Source organism: Hyperolius riggenbachi, chromosome 11, assembly GCF_040937935.1.
Source record: "Hyperolius riggenbachi isolate aHypRig1 chromosome 11, aHypRig1.pri, whole genome shotgun sequence".
Taxonomy (NCBI): Eukaryota; Metazoa; Chordata; class Amphibia; order Anura; family Hyperoliidae; genus Hyperolius; species Hyperolius riggenbachi.
Genome location: NC_090656.1, coordinates 219,834,484 through 219,854,001, shown reverse-complemented (window position 1 = coordinate 219,854,001; position 19,518 = coordinate 219,834,484). Strand labels below are relative to the sequence as shown.

The 19,518-nt window shown below is 44.9% G+C and overlaps 1 protein-coding gene across 6 annotated transcripts in view; it reads left to right on the top strand.

Moving 5' to 3' along the window:
* SBF2 (SET binding factor 2) overlaps positions 1-19,518 on the top strand; it is a 604,108-nt gene that overhangs the window by 433,824 nt on the left and 150,766 nt on the right. For all 6 annotated transcript variants that reach the window (XR_011024739.1, XR_011024738.1, XM_068260376.1 and 3 more), the window contains exons 18-19: positions 14,520-14,690; positions 15,685-15,947. Coding sequence is in view for 4 of the 6 variants with exons in the window: in XM_068260376.1 (XP_068116477.1) it covers positions 14,520-14,690; positions 15,685-15,947 (434 nt within the window). In the remaining 2 variants the exon portion in view is untranslated. The remainder of the gene's footprint in view (positions 1-14,519; positions 14,691-15,684; positions 15,948-19,518) is intronic.

The window sequence follows — 19,518 nt, the reverse complement described above, 5'->3', positions numbered from 1 at the left end:
TGGAGTTATACACGCCTGTACATTCCTCCTGCTATGCAAGCATTGTGCCGCAGTACATGACATCATATTGCAATGACTAAGTACCGACGCGCTCCTGGCATTCAGCACCAGATTACAGACGGAAAGACCAGCCTCCCGTCCACGTATTCATCCTTTTACCTGAAAATAGAGGCATTTCATGCAGAGATTATCCTCCAACAATGCAGAATATGTTTATCCTAATCCTTCTATTTTGGCAATTCGAGCGACCCTGTCAAATGCAAAATTAATTAAAAAGCTTTGTGTATAATTATGGAAGAAAAAGTAAGCTACGTATCTCCTGTTGGTGAGTCCGACTTCAGTCATCAGTAGAGCTGTGCCATATGCAAAGAGGACTTTGTGTTTATTGGTGAGTCTGGCAGAGTCATCGGTAGAGCATTGCCATGTGCACAGGAGGCTTCGTGCCTATTGGTGAGTCTGGCAGAGTCATCGGTAGAGCATTACAATTTGCACAGGGTACTTTGTGTCTAGTGGTGAGTCTGGCAGAGTACTCAGTCGAGCAGTACCAAGTGTCCAGAGGACTTCGTGACTATTGGTGAGTATGGCAGAGTCATCTGTAGAGCATTACCATGTGCACAGGGGACTTTGTGCCTATTGGTGAGTCTGGCAGAGTCATCTGTAGAGCATTACCATGTGCACAGGGGACTTTGTGCCTATTGGTAAGTCTGACAGAGTCATCGGTAGAGCATTACCATGTACACAGGAGGCTTCGTGCCTATTGGTGAGTCTGGCAGAGTCATTGGTAGAGCAGTACCATGTGCACAGGGGACTTCAAGCCTATTGGTGAGTCTGGCAGAGTCATCGGTAGAGCTGTACCATGTGCACAGGGGACTTCAAGCCTATTGGTGAGTCTGGCAGAGTCATCGGTAGAGCTGTACCATGTGCACAGGGTACTTTGTGCCTATTTGTGAGTCTGGCAGAGTCATCGGTAGAGCTGTGCCATGTGCACAGGAGGCTTCGTGCCTATTTGTGAGTCTGGCAGAGTCATCGGTAGAGCTGTACCATGTGCACAGGAGACATTGTGCCTATTGGTGAGTCTGTCAGATTCATCGGTAGAGCATTACCATGTGCACAGGGGACTTCAAGCCTATTGGTGAGTCTGGCAGAGTCATCGGTAGAGCTGTACCATGTGCACAGGGGACTTCAAGCCTATTGGTGAGTCTGGCAGAGTCATCGGTAGAGCTGTACCATGTGCACAGGGTACTTTGTGCCTATTTGTGAGTCTGGCAGAGTCATCGGTAGAGCTGTACCATGTGCACAGGAGACATTGTGCCTATTGGTGAGTCTGTCAGATTCATCGGTAGAGCATTACCATGTGCACAGAGGACTTTGTGCCTATTGGTGAGTCTGGCAGAGTCATCGGTAGAGCATTACCATGTGCACAGGGGACGTTGTGCCTATTGGTGAGTCTGGCAGAGTCATCGGTAGAGCATTACCATGTGCACAGGGGACGTTGTGCCTATTGGTGAGTCTGGCAGAGTCATTGGTAGAGCAGTACCTCCATGTGCACAGTGGACGTTGTGGATCAGAGTAACTCTAAACTGAACCATCAGCTTACATTTATAGAAGAGGGACAGCAAATTCCCTTCACCACTAAAATTGTATGTACAGTTTTTGAAAGTTATTGCAACTCTACCTCCAAATCATTTGTTTGTATTATTGATTTCTACTGTGATATTGTCCATGGCCACTATACAAAGAGAGTATTTACTGCATGCAGTGTACATGAACAAACGGACAATGCTAAAAGTGAATGGCTGGATTGCATACAATGTACAATGTACCTATAGATGGAACAGTAAAACTGCCATGGCAGTTTTATAGGAGGGGGTATGGGTAAACAACAGTTCCTCTATTTTCTGGCACAAAAGGTGAGTTTTAAAACACTTATTTATACTACTCTCCTTCCATTCTACTTCTGTGGTGTGTGCCGACAGTGTGGGATTTATTTTTTTACACATTAGGTTCATTTTTAATGTTCGATTAGTATAAAATATTCTATTGAATGTGTATTTCTTCCCGAGCTTTGGCTTTAAGTGTCAAGGAGCCGCCTGTCTAGATAATGAACTAATAAGTCCCCCTCAAGGTACATATTCCATATACCAACTTTTCCTAGAAACGCCAATTAAAACGTTTAATCACAAGCAGCTGATTTGGAAGAAAAAATTCTGAATAGTTGTGTTAATTGAACTATTAAAGCGGACCTGAACTTAGAACGTCCTCTCTGCTCTAACAGATAAGCAACAGCATAATAACCTTTAACTAAAAACATTTCATTGTTACAGCTGATACAAATCCTGCAGCGTATCTACTTCCTGCTTTTATGGAAGCAGACATAGGGTTAACATCCTGTGGTTACAAATTATCTGCTCTGCCGTGGCAGAGGAGGTTCCTGAGCTGACACAGCTGAGAGATGTAATTGCACTGTGATTAATCAGAGATGAGGGGGAATTAGACAGGATAAACTCTCCAAACACATACAGGGTGCATTTCTCTGTTTTTGTTGTGTCCTGTGCAATAGTTTAGGTTCACTTTAAAAGACCCATTTTAAGTGCAACTAACTATTCTGCATTACAGTGTCCACAGTAGGTAGCTTGGCTCACAGTGTTTTTGATATATTGAGCATTCCAGTGGGGTAGGGGAACGGCTGCTTCGCACACTTTTGTTACACAACAACTTACCTTGACCCGACCTTAAACCTTCTATTTCTGTTTACCAAGGGCTGCAATGTATAACCAGGGCACAGAGTGCGGACAGCCTGAGATTAATGTCATGTTTGGCACCTTCATAACCTTCTGCGTCTCCTGTACAGCAGCCAGGGACTCCGCCCACATTCCCAGGTCTAATGCCAGTAGGTAAACCCTGAGTCCCATTCCCACCACCTGAGTTGTCCCGGAGAGACATTCATTAAAGCCTATCCCAAGATCTGAAATAATCAACGAATAACTTAATAATCAACTGCCTTAAAACGTTACCTTTTTGTGGGAAATGGTGCTTCAGTAGCAAAAGTAATACTGTCTTCAAAACGTGAACACGACTTCCGGTTCCGGCGCCGCGATGAGAGGAGGCTAGTGCCAGAGCTCCGCTCCGTGATTGTATGCCAGCCAAGCCTAAAGCCTGCGAAAGTGCCCGTTTCGCTTTGGAAGAGGCAGGGGGTCACACAAAAGAGCTCCGCAACAAAACCAGAAGCGCTATGGAGAAATATCTCACCCGCAAAGACGACAGCCGGGGAGACGCTGAGCCGGAAGGCAAGATGGCGCCGAAGAGCAGATCCAGAACAGGCGCAGGGGAGAAGTCCCCCCCGCCGTCTCAGACATCAGAAGGGGCAGAGGATCAAGCCCAACAGGACTGGGATTCTGAAAATGAAGAAGGGGGAAACGGGGGTGAGTCCGGATTAAACTATGACAAGATAGCAGCAGCGGTGGTTAGACAACTAAGGCCTGACCTGGAGTCCATGATTAAGGGGGCCGTGCAACAAACCTTAAAAAAAGTGCACAAAGAGCTGCAGGCCCATAACCAGCGCCTGACCTGTGTAGAACAACGCATATCTGACATTGAGGACGATAGCGCCAGCCAAGCAACAAAGCTAGACAAGGTCCTCGCCGAGAATAAGGAAATGCACGATAAAATACAAGACCTGGAGAACCGCTCGAGGCGCAGTAATTTGCGGCTGGTAGGCCTCCCAGAGTCATTTGCTGCAGGCACGCTCCACAAGCTATGTTCAGAGGAGATACCGCAGCTCTTAGGACTCCCCTCACCTTGTAAAGTGGAAAGAGCACATAGGGTGGGCCCCCCCAAGGAGATTAAGCGTAATACGAAGCCAAGAGTGATCATGATAAAGTACTTAGATTACGCAGACAAAGCGGCCATACTGCGTGCTTACAGGCAGAGTGAACAGCAGCTAGAATATCAAGGCACAGCTCTGAGGCTGTTCAATGATTTCTCTCTAGAAGTTTCAAAGCTGAGACAGAAATTTAATGCGGCATGTAGCGAATGCATACAAAGGCAATGGAAGTTCACCCTGATGTATCCAGCCATCTTGAAAGTCACAGATAACGTGGGTGCTACCCACATACTGAAAACTCCCCAGGAGGCAGAGACTTTATTCCTGGCTAAAGACACGGCGGTTATCGCCGCGAAGAGACCATCACCACGACCTGAGGATTCGGGATGAGCAGACAAGAAACCAAAAGACGGGCACTGACCACCCATTCTAAAATCTGCATCCTTGCAAAGGTGGACTGATGGAACACTACAGATATTCGTAAGACTCTAAATACTTAATACGCAAAACATATCAAGCAGACGATAACTAATACAAATTTGGCTGTTCAAATGCTTATATGCATGCCAAGCTAAACAGTTTTAGGAGTCGTGACTCTGTCCCTGGCCCTTTCCTTCTAGGGAAGAAGTGGAGTCACACTACAGGCCTACTAATGGTGAACTGGAGGAAGTCCAGGAACCAGGCTTCTCCTGGTACAGCTGTGTAAAGTATATAATGATTTTCAATATATACAGGGGTTTGTTGGGGAAGGGGTTAATGTTTTGGGCAGGGTTTTGTCACTGTTTCTCTGATAGTATGAACCCACATAAATTTGATATGCATGAGTTGAACGATGTCCATCTCTTCCAATCGTCATGACAATTAAAATTTGTACTTGGAATGTAAAAGGGCTCAGGACACCACGCAAACGCTCAATGGTGCTCCGCCACCTTAAAAAGTTACAAGCGGAAGTGGCACTCTTACAAGAGACGCACCTCACTCAAGAGCATTACAAATTTCTCAAAAGGTACTGGGTGGGTCAAATATATGGTTCTCCAGCCAGTGGGAGGAAAGCAGGAGTTATTATCCTGATACATAAAAATTTGAAATTCGATATGGAAGAGATGAGGCATGACGATGAGGGGCGATGGGTATCGATAAGGGGCAAGCTAAACGGGGAAAGTGTGCAGATTGTAAACATATATGGACCAAATGAAGACAATAAAAGATGCTTATTAGAAGTACAGGGCTTGCTCATGGCCTCTCCCATTGCCAGTTTGGTAGTAGGAGGGGACTTTAACACAATAATGGACGCCAGTGAGGATAGAACCCTAAATAACAAATTAACCTCTCTATATCAAAAGAAAATTGAAAACCTAAGTTCCTTTGCGAAGGAGACGCAACTCATAGACATGTGGAGGCTTCTGCATCCATATGAAAGACAATACTCCTTCTACTCGAGTCCCCATGACATGTGGGCACGCCTGGACTTTATTCTGGTGTCAGCTCAAATTGCCAACAGAATAAAATCAACAGAAATTATGGACATGGTAATATCAGACCACAGCCCGGTCCGGCTAGAGATGGGTGAAATCATACAAAGGGGGTCAGATATCCTTTGGAGGTTCCCTACGCATCTATATGGGGATGAAAGTTTTGCAGCAATGCTAAACCAATGGTGGTTAGAATATAGCGAGGACAATAAATCACACATGTCAGACCCAGTTTTGTTTTGGGAGGCTGCAAAGCCGGTCCTGAGAGGCAGAATCATGGGATATGTAGGGGGCAAGAGAAAACAGACGCAGGAGAAGTATAGCGAAGCAGTGGAAAAAGTCAGAAAGGCACTCAAACTTTATCAGGAAAATCCAATCCCCAGTAACCGCCAGGAATGGCTCAAAGCCAAAGCAGAAACAGACAGGTGGCTGAAAGCCAAGGAAGACCTAGCAAGCACATTTAATGACATAAAATTCCGCAGATACGGAAATAAAACAGGCAAGCTTCTTAGCAACATCACCAAAGGGGACCGCCCCCAGACCCATATATCTGCCATAAAAGATACAAACGGTTGCATATTAACTGACCCACGCAGCATAAACACTTGCCTGCAGCACTTCTATGCTGATCTATACGCAGACATACCCGACACAAAAGACGCCAACAAAACTGACGATATATTAAAAGATATCCCTCTGCCATCCTTATCAGAATCAGACCTAGAATACCTTAATGCTGACATTTCGCTAGAAGAAATCAAGGACACAATCAAACAATTAGCAAACCATAAATCCCCGGGCCCAGATGGCCTCTCGGCTGAATTCTTTAAACTACTATGCACAGAACTACCCCAAACCCTACAGTCAGTATTTAACACAATAATCAAAACGGGAATACTACCCCCAACGTCACAGACGGCCTATATCAAGTTACTCCCCAAACAGGGCACAGATTTACTTCTCCCGAAGGCTTACAGACCCATTTCCCTGATGAATCAGGATATTAAAATCTTGAACAAGATCATGGCTAAAAGATTGGCGGAACTCATGTATAAATTAGTTAGCCCCTCACAGTCAGGCTTTATTCGGCATAGGTCAGCAACTATGAACATCAGGAAGGTACTGGCAGTCCTGGACTTTGCGCGGTCATACCCGGCCACATGCCGAAATCATGCTATACTACTATTAGATGCTGAGAAAGCTTTTGATAATGTGCGCTGGGTGTGGCTGCGGAAAGTCCTGGAGAAAATGAACTTTTCAGGATCCTTTGTAAATTTAATAAAGGCCATGCATACTAACCCCAAAGCACACATTTACACGCCAGGCTTTATCTCACCCAGCTTCCCTCTAACCAAAGGCACACGTCAGGGGTGCCCCCTTTCACCCCTCCTTTTCGACCTAGCACTGGAACCAATATTAAGGGCGCTAAATAAGCATATCAGGGGCATACAAGTGGGAAGTAAAACAGTTAATCAAGCTGCTTTTGCTGATGACATTTTATTGTTCATGGCCAATCCGAAAGAAGACCTTCCCAAAGTCTTTAACCTGCTACATCACATAGGCCAACAAAGTGGGTTCAGGGTAAATAAAAGCAAGAGCGAGCTGCTACTGCTGACCAATGGTAATGACTCTATTCCAGAAGCTCAAAAACAGGGCTTAGCAATCAAATCTCAGGTCAAGTACCTGGGTATTAAGTTAACAAGAGACCCTAACTCCCTTTACACCCTCAATTACACACCCCTGTTCCACAGCATTAAACAACAATTACAGAGGTGGGCAAGCCTGCCACTAAACCTTATGGGAAGGGCGGCTGTCATAAAGAGCGTGATATTTGGAAGACTGTTCTATCCTCTACAAACTATTCCTCTTCTCTTGAAACATAAGGACATTCAGGAAATGGATAAAGTATATACAAAATTCCTATGGGCAGGCCGTAAGCCCCGAATAGCCATAGCCAAACTAAAACTACCCAAAGAATGGGCAGGGGTGAGCCTTCCAAACATACGCTTATACAACCTAGCCTGCCTCTTCCGCCATGTACGGGACTGGGTAATGAACACTAACATCTACTCAAATACACAACTAGAAGAGGCTCTACTTGAGCCTTGGACCACAATGGCAATCCTCCACACACCCTATAAACACCTCCCGACCAGACTCAAACACAGTAGGACAATAATCGATACATGGGCAACGTGGAAGGCGGTTAGGAAGCTTTTCAATAAATCATATCACTTGTCTAAATACATGCCTTTGTGGGGGCACCCAGCCTTCCCAGCCAGCATAGCACACAGTGGTTTCCTGGATTGGGAAAGAAGGGGGATAAATAAACTGGGGAATGTGTGGTCATTCAAGAAAAACGGTTGGTACTCTTTCCAAGAGATAAGAACGCTATATGGGGTCCCTAAACAACACTTTCTCTATTATGCGCAATTAAAATCTTTTGTCCAGTCCCAAACCTCCGATCTTCCATCCATTATGAAGGCAGACTCCTTCGATCGCTTCCTTCAGCCACAGGGGGGACCAAAGACACTGGCAGAAATCCACCACAGTCTCCAATCCATAAATCTCGAATCGTTAGCAAAAAACAATTTCAAGGCATGGCACAAAGACATTGAGGTAGAGGATCTGGGAACAGCAATCATAGAAGGGAACAGAGTGGTTAGATCACTGGTATTAAGTGAAACCTGGAGAGAATCACACTATAAATTAATCCACCGGGCAAAATATGCCTTTGACATTAAGTATAAATCCCCACCGCCCCATTATAAGCCCGAGTGCCCTAAGTGCTCAACCGCAAATGCTAACTTGTTCCATTGTATGTGGACCTGTGATAAGATAAAGTGTTACTGGAACAGGGTCAAGACTTATATAAAAAAGGTCTGTAATGTGGACATAGAACTATCTCCCCAGCTGTGCTTGTTTCATCATGTCCCCGTTGTACAAACACCAGCCAGTGAAGGAAAAACCAAGCCAATGTCAAGATTGGCCCATCTCATACTAATTGCAGCAAAGAAAGTCATATATAACAAATGGATATACTCTAGTGCTCCTACAACCTGGGACCTTAAAGAAGAACTGCTACATCTCTTCAACCTAGATAATCTGGAGACAAAACAGCACAAAGAAAGAGCCACCAAAAAACTTTTTGCAATATGGGAAAGGTTCATCACGGCCACCTTCACGCAGCAGGAAATAAGAGACATTATGGAGCCGTACAAATACACGACTTGGTATGCGATAAGAGACTTACAGGGAGACCTGAGGAAACTCAAAGTATGATTCAAATACCTGCATAAATGTCTTTTGTGTTCTTTCCAGACCCACAACGGTATGATCACAACTGATAGCTCAAAGGACGAATGTTTTATGTCATGCAGCAAACTTTATACATGCAGAGAAATAGTGACAAAGGGTGGGGGGAGGAAGGGTGGGTCAATTTCTTCATGTTAGGGGGGGGGAGTTTTCTTAAGGGTTTTTTATGTTCTCAGGGGGTCTCAGGGAGGTTTCCGCCAGGAAGGCAACAGACTAAACCATTGGTTACATGCACTGGACATGATATATAATTGTATGTAATATCCTGAAAACTAGCATGTATGTGACCAATATTATGTAAAAAAAAACATTGTAAGCTTCTTGGAAACCTATGAAACCAAATAAAACATTGTTTTTAAAAAAAAAAAAAAAAAAAAAAAACGTGATCACATGACCAGAAGCTGCTGGGTTGGGAAATTCAGTTTCAGGCTTGTGGGCGGGGCTGCTTCTGCCTGGATTGCATCATCTTACTGTTGTGGTTTTAAGGGGGTGGGGCACAGACTGAATCCGCCTGCCTTGATGGAACAGGTGAATACAGCGAGTCAGTTGCATCTTCCTGATGTTCAGACTGCAAGGTGGCTGGGCAGCATTATATTAATGACAATCTCCGGGTTTGTTCTACAAGCCTCGGAAGAGGTCTCCAGTTTAAAATGTAAAGTAAACAAACTAAACAACTTTAGGGGGAAAGAGAGATGATTTTTAATTTAGAGCGGCATGAGAGGACTCTTGCTATATGCAGTTTAGTTTTGGGCACATATTTGCAAAAAGCACCTTCTGGAATTAAAATTGGTTCAGAGAGGAACCACTATGCTCAAAAGTGGAATAGAAGATCTTCGTCCGAAATTAGGTGTAAAGAATTAAAGTCTGCTTATTCCTAGGATTGAATTTCATCCGAATCAGTAGCCTATACCCCTTTCCCACTGGAAATCTTATCTATAATAGGTCATCAGGGACATCTGTATGGCTGCTATTATGGTGAAACCCCTCCTACGGTGTGATGTCATAGCCAGGGCTCTGACAGATTCCTGTCTGTGAACCTCGTTGTACTGTGGGAAATAATGGCTGTTTCCAACTGCCAAGCAAGTAGTTTCTCCCTTTAGCCTACCGCACTGTTAGTGGGTGTATTTATAGATAAGGGCAGTTTGTGATTTTAGTTTTTATTTTTGCCTGCCTTCAGTAGTAGTATTTGGATGGTGTAAGTAGTGGCTGGATGGTGTAATGGTTAAGGGCTCTGCCTCTGACACAGGAGACAAGGGTTCAAATCTTGGCTCTGCCTGATCAGTAAGCCAGCACCTATTCAGTAGGAGACCTTGGGCAAGACTCCCTAACACTGCCTATAGAGCGCGTCCTTATGGCTGCAGCTCTGACGCTTTGAGTCCGCCAGGAGAAAAGTGCAATATAAATGTTCTGTGTCTGTTCAGTAAAGATGGTCCCTTTACTAATTTCTTAATCTGTATTCTATTTTACTAATTTCTAAATCTGTATTCGATTTTTTAACATTTGATTTTGCAATCTATTGATTTTTTTTTTCCATCCTACTACTATTTTATTTATAGAGCACCGACTTTTTCCGCATCGCTGTACAGAGTATATTGTCTTGTCACTTAACTGCCGCTGAGAGTGGCTCACAATCTAATCCCTACCATAGTCATATGTCTATGGCCTCAATTCACTAAGATCATGCTGGAGATAATAAGGCAAGTAAGAGAGTTATCTTATCTCTTCATTCCTTACGTTACCTCTTCTGTAGTTAATTTACCTCCTCTGTAGTTAATTTACATCCTCTGTAGTTAAGTTACCTCCTCTGTAGTTATTTTCACACGCAGTTAATGAACAGCCTGTCTTTAACTCTGGAGTTATTTTAAGGATTAAAGAGTTAACTTAAAGACAGAAGAGTTAACTTTAGGTTTGCCTGAGGTAAAATGTTTCCTGAATACTACATGCCTTATCACTATGGTAACAACTCTAGAAGAGTTATTAAAGACAGGAGATAAGCTTAGTGAATTGAGGCCTATGTATGTATTGTGTAGTTTAGGGCCTATTTCGGGTGGAAGCCAATTAAGTTATGTGTGTGTTTTTGGAATGTGGGAGGAAACTGGAGTTCCCAGAGGAAGCCCACGCAGACACGGGGAGAACATACAAACTCTGTGCAGGTAGTGCCCTGCCTGGGATTCAAACTGGAGATCCAGCGCTGCAAGGCGAGAGTGCTAACCACTACACCATCATGCTGCCTGTATCTAAAGCTTCTCTTTAAGAGAGAATATGGTCACCATGTATAAAAAGATAAATGGAGCATACAGATAGTTGAGTGAAACGTTTTAAAGTTTAAGGTCACAGTAAAAGACTCATAGATTTTTCTGCAGAGAAATATGCATTCTTCTCCAGCACCGCTAGATCATAACTGCAGTGCTGCTCATCCTGGTGTGAAACCGCTGTCTACATGACCTTGTTTTGCCAGAGATGATTATCTGGATTTAGTTTTATCGGGTTGTTTTTGTTTATATTACACTTTTATCGTGTTTATTAGGGTGTCACTGACATGACATGTTTTAGAGATATTACGAGGTCCTGTGGACTGATGATAATCTTCCCCATTGTGCCTATGAATAAAGTTATCTTTATTTAATCCCGTGTATCGTTATAGAGAGCGGGGAATTCGCTGATTGGCCATGGCTGGAGAATGATTGATGTGTTTTGTAAGACAGAGCTGCCCTCTACTGGTGAAACTTTATATCCCGACAGAGACGAAGCACCCTTGTGTATTTTACCATAGAAATCAGTGGGAACATTAGAGAAAACCTTTACCCTGCTCTCTGTTCCATCCTCACTGCTAAAAGTGTCTGTTATCTAGCTGAGATAAGAATCCCGGACTGAGCATTGAGTCTGGCTTTGCTATAATGACTCAGCTATAATGATTCCTGAGCAAAGCCAGCAGGGGGCAGGCTTGGACTTGAAGACACCAAAGAGAACACAGTCTCAGCTATAATTATTCTGTAGCAAAGCCAGACCGACTGCTTAGTCGGGATTCTTATCTTAGAGGTGATAACAGGCAAATTAAACAGAGAACAATGTAACAAAGAGCAGATTAGGTGTTTACTGTCATGTTCCCACTGATTTATAAGGTAAAATACATGAGGTTGCTTCATCTCTGGTTCTCTTTAACTCCAATGTAGGTTACAGCAGAAGGTAATGGCATGTGGTCACTTCCTTGTCTGACAAGAAGCACCCATAATGCATCACTGCAGGATGCTGGACTGGGGCATACAGAACCCTTATTTTATACAACTATATAACATTATGGTTCATAATAACTTATCTACTTTCCATGCAGGTTAAATAGAACAAACGATTTAGTAATGGGTGTATTATGATCCCAGTGCCCCCCTGACCTCACCCTTACCCCTGCAAAACTCTAGAGCCGGGCCCCCTGCTTAACCTGCCACAACGCTCCTCCCTCAAGATTACCCCCAACCAGAGACTTGAGGAGCTCAGTCTGGTGGCATGAAGATGGAGGGCAGAGCAGCCTTCATCCAGCAGAGCAACACATCTGCCTCACTCCTCTTTTCTTTACTGTAGCCGCCTTACAGCTAATCTCCCTTGCCTTTGCTTCCATTTGAGCATGTCATGTGACATGCATCAAGCGCCAAGGGGAAAAGTGGCAGTATGGCAGCAGCAGTGAAGGAGAGAGGAGTTAGGAGGACTTTTCTAGCTCCGCTCAATGATGGTAATGTATTACGCTGCTCTGCTCTCCCACCTCCTTGCCGTCTGACCATGCTTCCTTAGCCCCCAGCCCCCCCTGCGGTGGTGGCTGGGGGGTGTTGCCCCTGAATACCGCTTGTAGCACCGGGGTCTGGAAATGCGTTACTAGGAAGAGCTATTATTATTAGACACCTGCCTTAGGCCATCTGTGTTCCCATTTGACAGGTGTACTGCCTCAGTCAAACTCCCCCACTGTCCTCGGAGCGGGAGTCAGAAGCGGACCCCTAGTGGTATTTTACCCGTGGCACCCCTGAGGCAGGGGTCGGGAGCCAGAAGCGAGCCCCTAGTGGTATTTCATCAGTGGTGCCCCTGAGGCAGGGGATAGGGAGCCAGAAGCGAGCCCCTAGTGGTATTTCATCAGTGGTGCCCCTGAGGCAGGGGATAGGGAGCCAGAAGCGAGCCCCTAGTGGTATTTCACCAGTGGTGCCCTGAGGCAGGGGAGCGGAAGCCAGAAGCCGGCCCTTAGTGGTATTTCACCGGTGGCATCCCTGAGGCAGGGAATATGGAGCCAGAAGCGAACCCCTAGTGGTATTTCACCCGTGGCACCCCTGAGGCAGGGGTCGGGAGCCAGAAGCGAGCCCCTAGTGGTATTTCATCAGTGGTGCCCCTGAGGCAGAGGATAGGGAGCCAGAAGCGAGCCCCTAGTGGTATTTCGCCAGTGGTGCCCTGAGGCAGGGGAGCGGAAGCCAGAAGCGAGCCCTTAGTGGTATTTCACCGGTGGCATCCCTGAGGCAGGGGATAGGAAGCCAGAAGCGAGCCCCTAGTGGTATTTCACCAGTGGCACCCCTGAGGTGGGAGCCAGAAGCAAGCCCCTAGTGGTATTTCACCAGTGGTGCCCCTGAGGCAGGGGGTTGGGAGCCAGAAGCGAGCCCCTAGTGATATTTCACCGGTGGCACCCCTGAGGCAGGGGAGCGGGAGCCAGAAGTGAGCCCCTAGTGGTATTTCACTATTGGTGCCCCTGAGGCAGGGGGTCGGGAGCCAGAAGCGAGCCCCTAGCGGTATTTCACCAGTGGTGCCCCTGAGGCAGGGGGTCGTGAGCCAGAAGCGAGCCCCTAGTGGTATTTCACCGGTGGCACCCCTGAGGTGGGAGCCGGAAGCGAGGCCCTAGTGGTATTTCACTGGTGGTCCCCCTGAGGCAGGGGAGTGGGAGTCAGAACCGAGCCTCTAGTGGTATTTCACCGGTGGTCCCCCCTGAGGCAGGGGAGCGGGAGCCAGAAGTGAGCCCCTAGTGGTATTTCACCAGTGGTGCCCCTGAGGCAGGGGGTCGGGTGCCAGAAGCGAGCCCCTAGTGGTATTTCACCAGTGGTGCCCCTGAGGCAGGGGAGCAGGAGCCAGAAGCGAGCCCCTAGTGGTATTTCACCGGTGGTCCCCCTGAGGCAGGGGAGCAGGAGCCAGAAGCGAGTCCCTAGTAGTGTTTCACCGGTGGCGCCCCTGAGGCAGGGGAGCAGGAGCCAGAAGCGGGCCCATAGTGGTACTCCACCGGTGGTGCCCCTGAAGCGGGGGGGCTCCCACTTATCCTAAACTTCTCTTGCCTCTTCACAGTTGCTGACTAGAGTCAAGCTCAGATCATGTAAGTTGTCACGTTAAGGAAACTACTTGTGTTGTAATGAAAGCAGGTCATTGGTCATCAAGGACTATCAAACCTTTCCATCTCAAGTGCTCCCATTAAACACGAGCCATTCCCGTAAGTAATTGAGCTTCTCTATTCAAGCCGTGTCATCGTTTTCCATCATGTAAACAGCTTTGTCAGGTTCTCAGCAGAGCAGCCGATAAAATAAACCTTGGAGACAGGCAAGAGATACAAGCAGTGAGTCCAGGGCAAATATTTTAGTCATCACTCTTATCTTTCTTGGAAGACAAAACTAGGGACTTGTGGAATTATTCCTTGATGACGTCAGCCTGCTGTTGCCGGAGTCACGTACAGGACGTATCATCCAACTGTTGTCTTCACTGTTGCTGTTTCTTACTCCGAAATTGCTCCAGACCAATTGATGAAAATGTGAGACGTCAACTTGTATTTCAGATTCATTAAAAGCTTCGTCAAGAGAGAAGCGATCCTGAATATTTTACATTTTTGCTGTGTTATCAGTGACGACGAGGAATTTTGTTTGTTATACGTTTGTAAGATGGTGTTCTGTTGATTTTCACAGAAACTGTCCCCGGGGGTCAGCCAGTTTGCTTACACATGCATCCAGGATCATACCATATGGGCCAATCAGCAGTTCTGGGAGACCACGTTCTATAATGATGTCCAGAACCAAGTGCGCGCCCTGTACCTGACCTCTAAAGATGCCAATCAGGGCTCAGTTTCTAATTCTAAGGTATGTACCTAAATATTTTCAAGGCATAACTGTACTTACGCACACAAGTAGAAGTATCTGCAAATCAGGTCATCTCTACACCGAAGCTGGGCGCAGCTATAGCACTAGTGCCATGCTGCGCACCCCGTGCAAAGGCTAATTCAGTGCTCCGCGATCACCAAACCCCAAATTACACCTCCCTCTGAGTTGCTACAACTCGGAGAGGGAATAGTATTTAACCACGCTGGGGTATTGAGCGGCAGCCGTCATTCGGCTCACCCTGCGCCCAGCTTCAAGACTTGCCGACTGACACGTACCCAGATATCTGACCCCTCCCCGAAGTGCATCAAGAAAAATTAGACTAGACCTTCTACTGAAGATGTCTGCATACAGTGATGTGGCAATTGTGTCCTTGTGCTCGTTTAATCCACGTTGGCAATAGTGATGTCATCTCCTGTCTATGCAGAGATGGTAGCCATTCGCAACAGAACAGCCATAGACTGTCATTTACGCACCACCTGCCAGCAGACACCTCACCTTCCTTCTCCCTCAGTAGACAGTAGATGGCATCTCTGTGTTGTTTAAACTGGTGGATTGAAGGGCAGTGGACAGATCTCTGGGTCCAGTTTTGTGGGGGTTTTTGAAGCATTTTGAGTGGAAAATAGATTACTATACCTATATGTTTAGGTAGAGATGTTCTTTATTGTTAAACTTTTATAAAAATCGGAAGCATTTGGGTACACAAATTCTTCCGAACCTTGCCAAGGATTCCAGAAGGAGCCAATTTTGAACAGGGGACAGCAGTGGAATGAGAGCACAGATAGAGGGCTACGAAGGCTCTATCGGACCCAGAGCTTTCCCTCTACTTCTAGGTGGGTATCTTACCTGAAACAAGTTTCCATGCTGCATAAATTTGCGTAACATTAACATAAAATTTGCGTCAATCCAAACTTACTAGCCTATCATGGACCTTCTCTAATAGTGAGGACTTGTGCAACTTTTTGTCTGGTTGCAGGAGAACGGCTTGGACAGCTCGGAGAAGGAGAACACAGTCATGGACATTGCGGCCGAGCAGTTGCGGCTTTGGCCTTCACTCAGCAAACAGCAGCAGCTAGAGCTGGTCCAGCGGGAGGAGAGCACTGTCTTCAGCCAGGCCATTCACTTTGCCAACCTCATGGTGTATCTCCTGGTACCTCTGGACACCAGCAAGAATAAACTGCTGAGAACCTCGGCCACCGGCGACTGGGAGAGCGGCAGCAATAGCATCGTTACCAACAGGTAAGGGGAATCAAGAGGGAGGAACTCTACTGACAAGCCAATTAGCTTCACCCAGGAAGTGGAAGTTGTCGTTAGCAAATCACCGAATACTTAAAGGAAAACTGCAGTGAGAAGTATATGGCAGCTGTCATATTTGTTTCCTTTTAAACAATACCAGTTGCCTGGCAGCTCTGCTGACCTATGTAGCTGCAGTAGTGTCTGAATAACACCAGAAACAAGCATGCAGCTAATCTTGTCAGATCTGACAATAATGTCAGAAACACCTGATCTGCTGCATGCTTGTTCAGGGGCTATGACTAAAAGTATGAAAGTTGGAGGATCCACAGGATAGCCAGGCAACTGGTATTGCTTAAAAGGTAATAAATATGGCAGCCTCCATATCCCTCTGGCTTCAGTTGTCCTTAAACACAGCTGCCGGTTGGCTTTATCAGCTGCTAGAAGCTTTGATGTGCTATTCCCATCTTCTGCCATAGTTGATTAGCGTATTGGGAGATTTTTTTTTTGTGTGTGCACCATTAGAAGTAAGCGCATACAAAGAAAATACTGCCCCACCTGGGGTATCAAAATAAATGAAAAAGTCACAAATTCACTACTATAAGTGAGAGTATTCAATACTTTATTGTAGGACTTGTCCAACTAACAATAAAATCTATATAAAAACATGATGAAAATCTCCCCATGTGCGGAGTATACTCAGCCCTCACAAAAAGGTGCCAATACAAATATCAAAGATCATAAATATGTAAACAATATGTGGCAAGCATAAAAGACTGTTGCAAACCCTGATCAGATAAATGCCTGAAAATCTATAAAATATATATGTTAGAGGCAACGTACGAAATTCAGGCATTCTATAGAATGCCTGACTATTTTAGGCAAAGTACGAAATGTCTGTTTTTGTTACGTACTTTGCCTAGGCATTCTATAGAATGCCTAAGACAGGTTCGGCAAAGTGCAAAATGGGATATTGGAGAGAGGTATTTTAATGCCTGACGATAAATGAACATTGACATTGTCTGTGCCTCTGCTTTGCTTTGTCGGTCGGGTTAATTAATTACTACCGCCGCTAATTGCGTCGCACCGCAGATTCCCAACGACACGCCGCAGCCTATTCAGGAGCCGTTCTCGTGCACGCGTTGTAATGTGAAGGAGGCCACAATATCAGCATGCATCCACCCATCATCATCACTAGCCTCCTCACTGACAGCATAGGTATTGCAGCGGTTATAGTCAAAGTGTGGGGGGAAAAAGCAGGCATTCTATAGAGAACTGGATATTCTACACTTTGCCGAAACGACTTCAGGCATTCTATAGAATGCCTAGGCAAAGTACATAACGAAACAGACATTTCGTACTTTGCCTAATCGCTTCAGGCATTCTATAGAATGCCTGATTTCGTACTTTACCTGTAACATATATATTTAGATCAAAAACCTGAGTAAACTGCAGTGACATAAAAGCTGCCGTGCAAAAAGTATCAAAAACTGGCAAGAAGGTCACAAGCATAAAAAAACCTGTTGAGGAAAAGTGCATACAAAAGATCATTCAAGGGATCAGAAAGTGCAGTAGTGCAAAGTGTATAGGAGCGTGGCAAGAGCAGCACCCAGATGGCGGCAGGGAGACAGCCTTATGCGCTTGCAGCTGCCGGCTGCTTCCCATGGAGGCTCTTCTTGCCATTTTTTGATACTTTTAGCACGGCAGCACTTTTTTTTTGTCACTGCTCGGTTTTCTCCTGTTTTTGCACACTATGTATTTTTTTAAATAGATTTTCGTTTTTTTTTTCTCATTGCATGTTTGCAACAATCTTCTATGCTTTCTACGGATTGGTACATATTTATATGCTTATGATCATTGATATTTGTATTGGCACCTTTTTGTGAGGGCTGAGTATACTCAGCATATAGGGAGAATTTAATCATGTTTTTATAAATTTTATTGTCAGTTAGAAAAGTCCTACAATAAAGTATTGAATGCTCTCACTTAGTGAATTTGTGACGTTTTCATTTATTCTGATACCCTAAGTGGGACACACAAATACACACAAATGTATGGAGTTTGAAATCTTTTCATGCCATAGCAACAGTTGGTCAGACTTTCACATTGATTCAAGGGAACCTGTCATGATTTGCAACATTACATAGTCTCAGGGGCAGTAGCTACAAGGTTACATTTGTTATATTTCAGATCCTTAATATCAACAGCACACTGGTGTAGTAAAAACCGAAAGCTGGAGGAGGAGAAAGGAGGGTATTCATAAAAATGTGGTTGCCAATAGGAACCACCAACCAGCACAGCAAGTGGAGATCTTACAACAGGAAGGTCCGCACTTGTCCAGGATTCCAAATCTTTATTTAGGACGTTTGAAGTATAACATGAATGCATGCATCAAATAGCTAACATGTATCGAGCTACCTCAGCTCTTAGCCAAGTGGAGATCTTAACCACTTCACATCCAGACCTTGTTTCCCACTTGTGGACCAGAGCAGTTTTGACAGTTTAGCTATGTCCTTATTTAATCAGAAATAACTTTATCCCTACTTATGACACAGAAATGAAATATATATTGTTTTTTTTTCAAGACAAACTCTGCTTTCATTGTATGCCATTTTTTCCCCTCGAACAATTTTGTTTTCTAAGAATTTTAATGAGAAAACCAGGAAAAAACACATTATTTCTCAGTTTTACCAATTCCAGTTTAAAAATAAAAAGTGCTACTGTAGATAAAAAACACAAATTTTGTTTGACTATTCTTACCGCTTATCACAAAACTTAGATTATGTTCCTGTCACAATTTATGGTGAAGATATTTGATTCTGAAATAATGCTACAGTGTGTATTTGTCACTATGAACTGAGAAAATAAAAGTATTTTTGATGGTAAAAATCAATCTCATTAGCTCAGGAAACATATATTCCCATTCACCAATTAGTGCTGCATCAGATAGTGCCAGAAACGTGCACAGGAGCAAGCCCAATCCTGCACAGCACTGCTTCTGCTACAAGACGTATATCTACTGACTCGTGGCTTAGATGAAGTCACAGAGGACATAGATATACTGTAGTGGTGGATAGGGAGGTTAAACCCGTATCCTCTCAGGTGAACCTGGAGTCTTAGCGTGGTCGCTCTCTTGCAAGAAAAAGTATGGAAATCAGCTTTAACATATGGGTCTGGAGATCGGTGCCCCTCCAAAGCAGGGTCCAAGGCTCAACGGGTTGAAGAGGTGACCTAAACTAGATAAAGCTGAGTTAAAAACCAATACTATGTAAAAAAGGAAGATGTGGATTACCTCAAATGATGACGTTAAATGTAATCCAAAAGGTTTTTTATTGAATTGGTGGCTGGCCAACTGTCTAACTTAATAAAATACCTCTTGTATTACAAAAAACACAAACACAGAACATTTATATTGCGCTTTTCTCCTGGCGGACTCAAAGCGCCAGAGCTGCAGCCACAAGGATGCGCTCTATAGGCAGTAGCAGTGTTAGGGAGACTAGCCCAAGGTCTCCTACTGAATAGGTGCTGGCTTACCGACCAGGCAGAGCCGAGATTCAAACCCAGGTCTCCTGTGTCA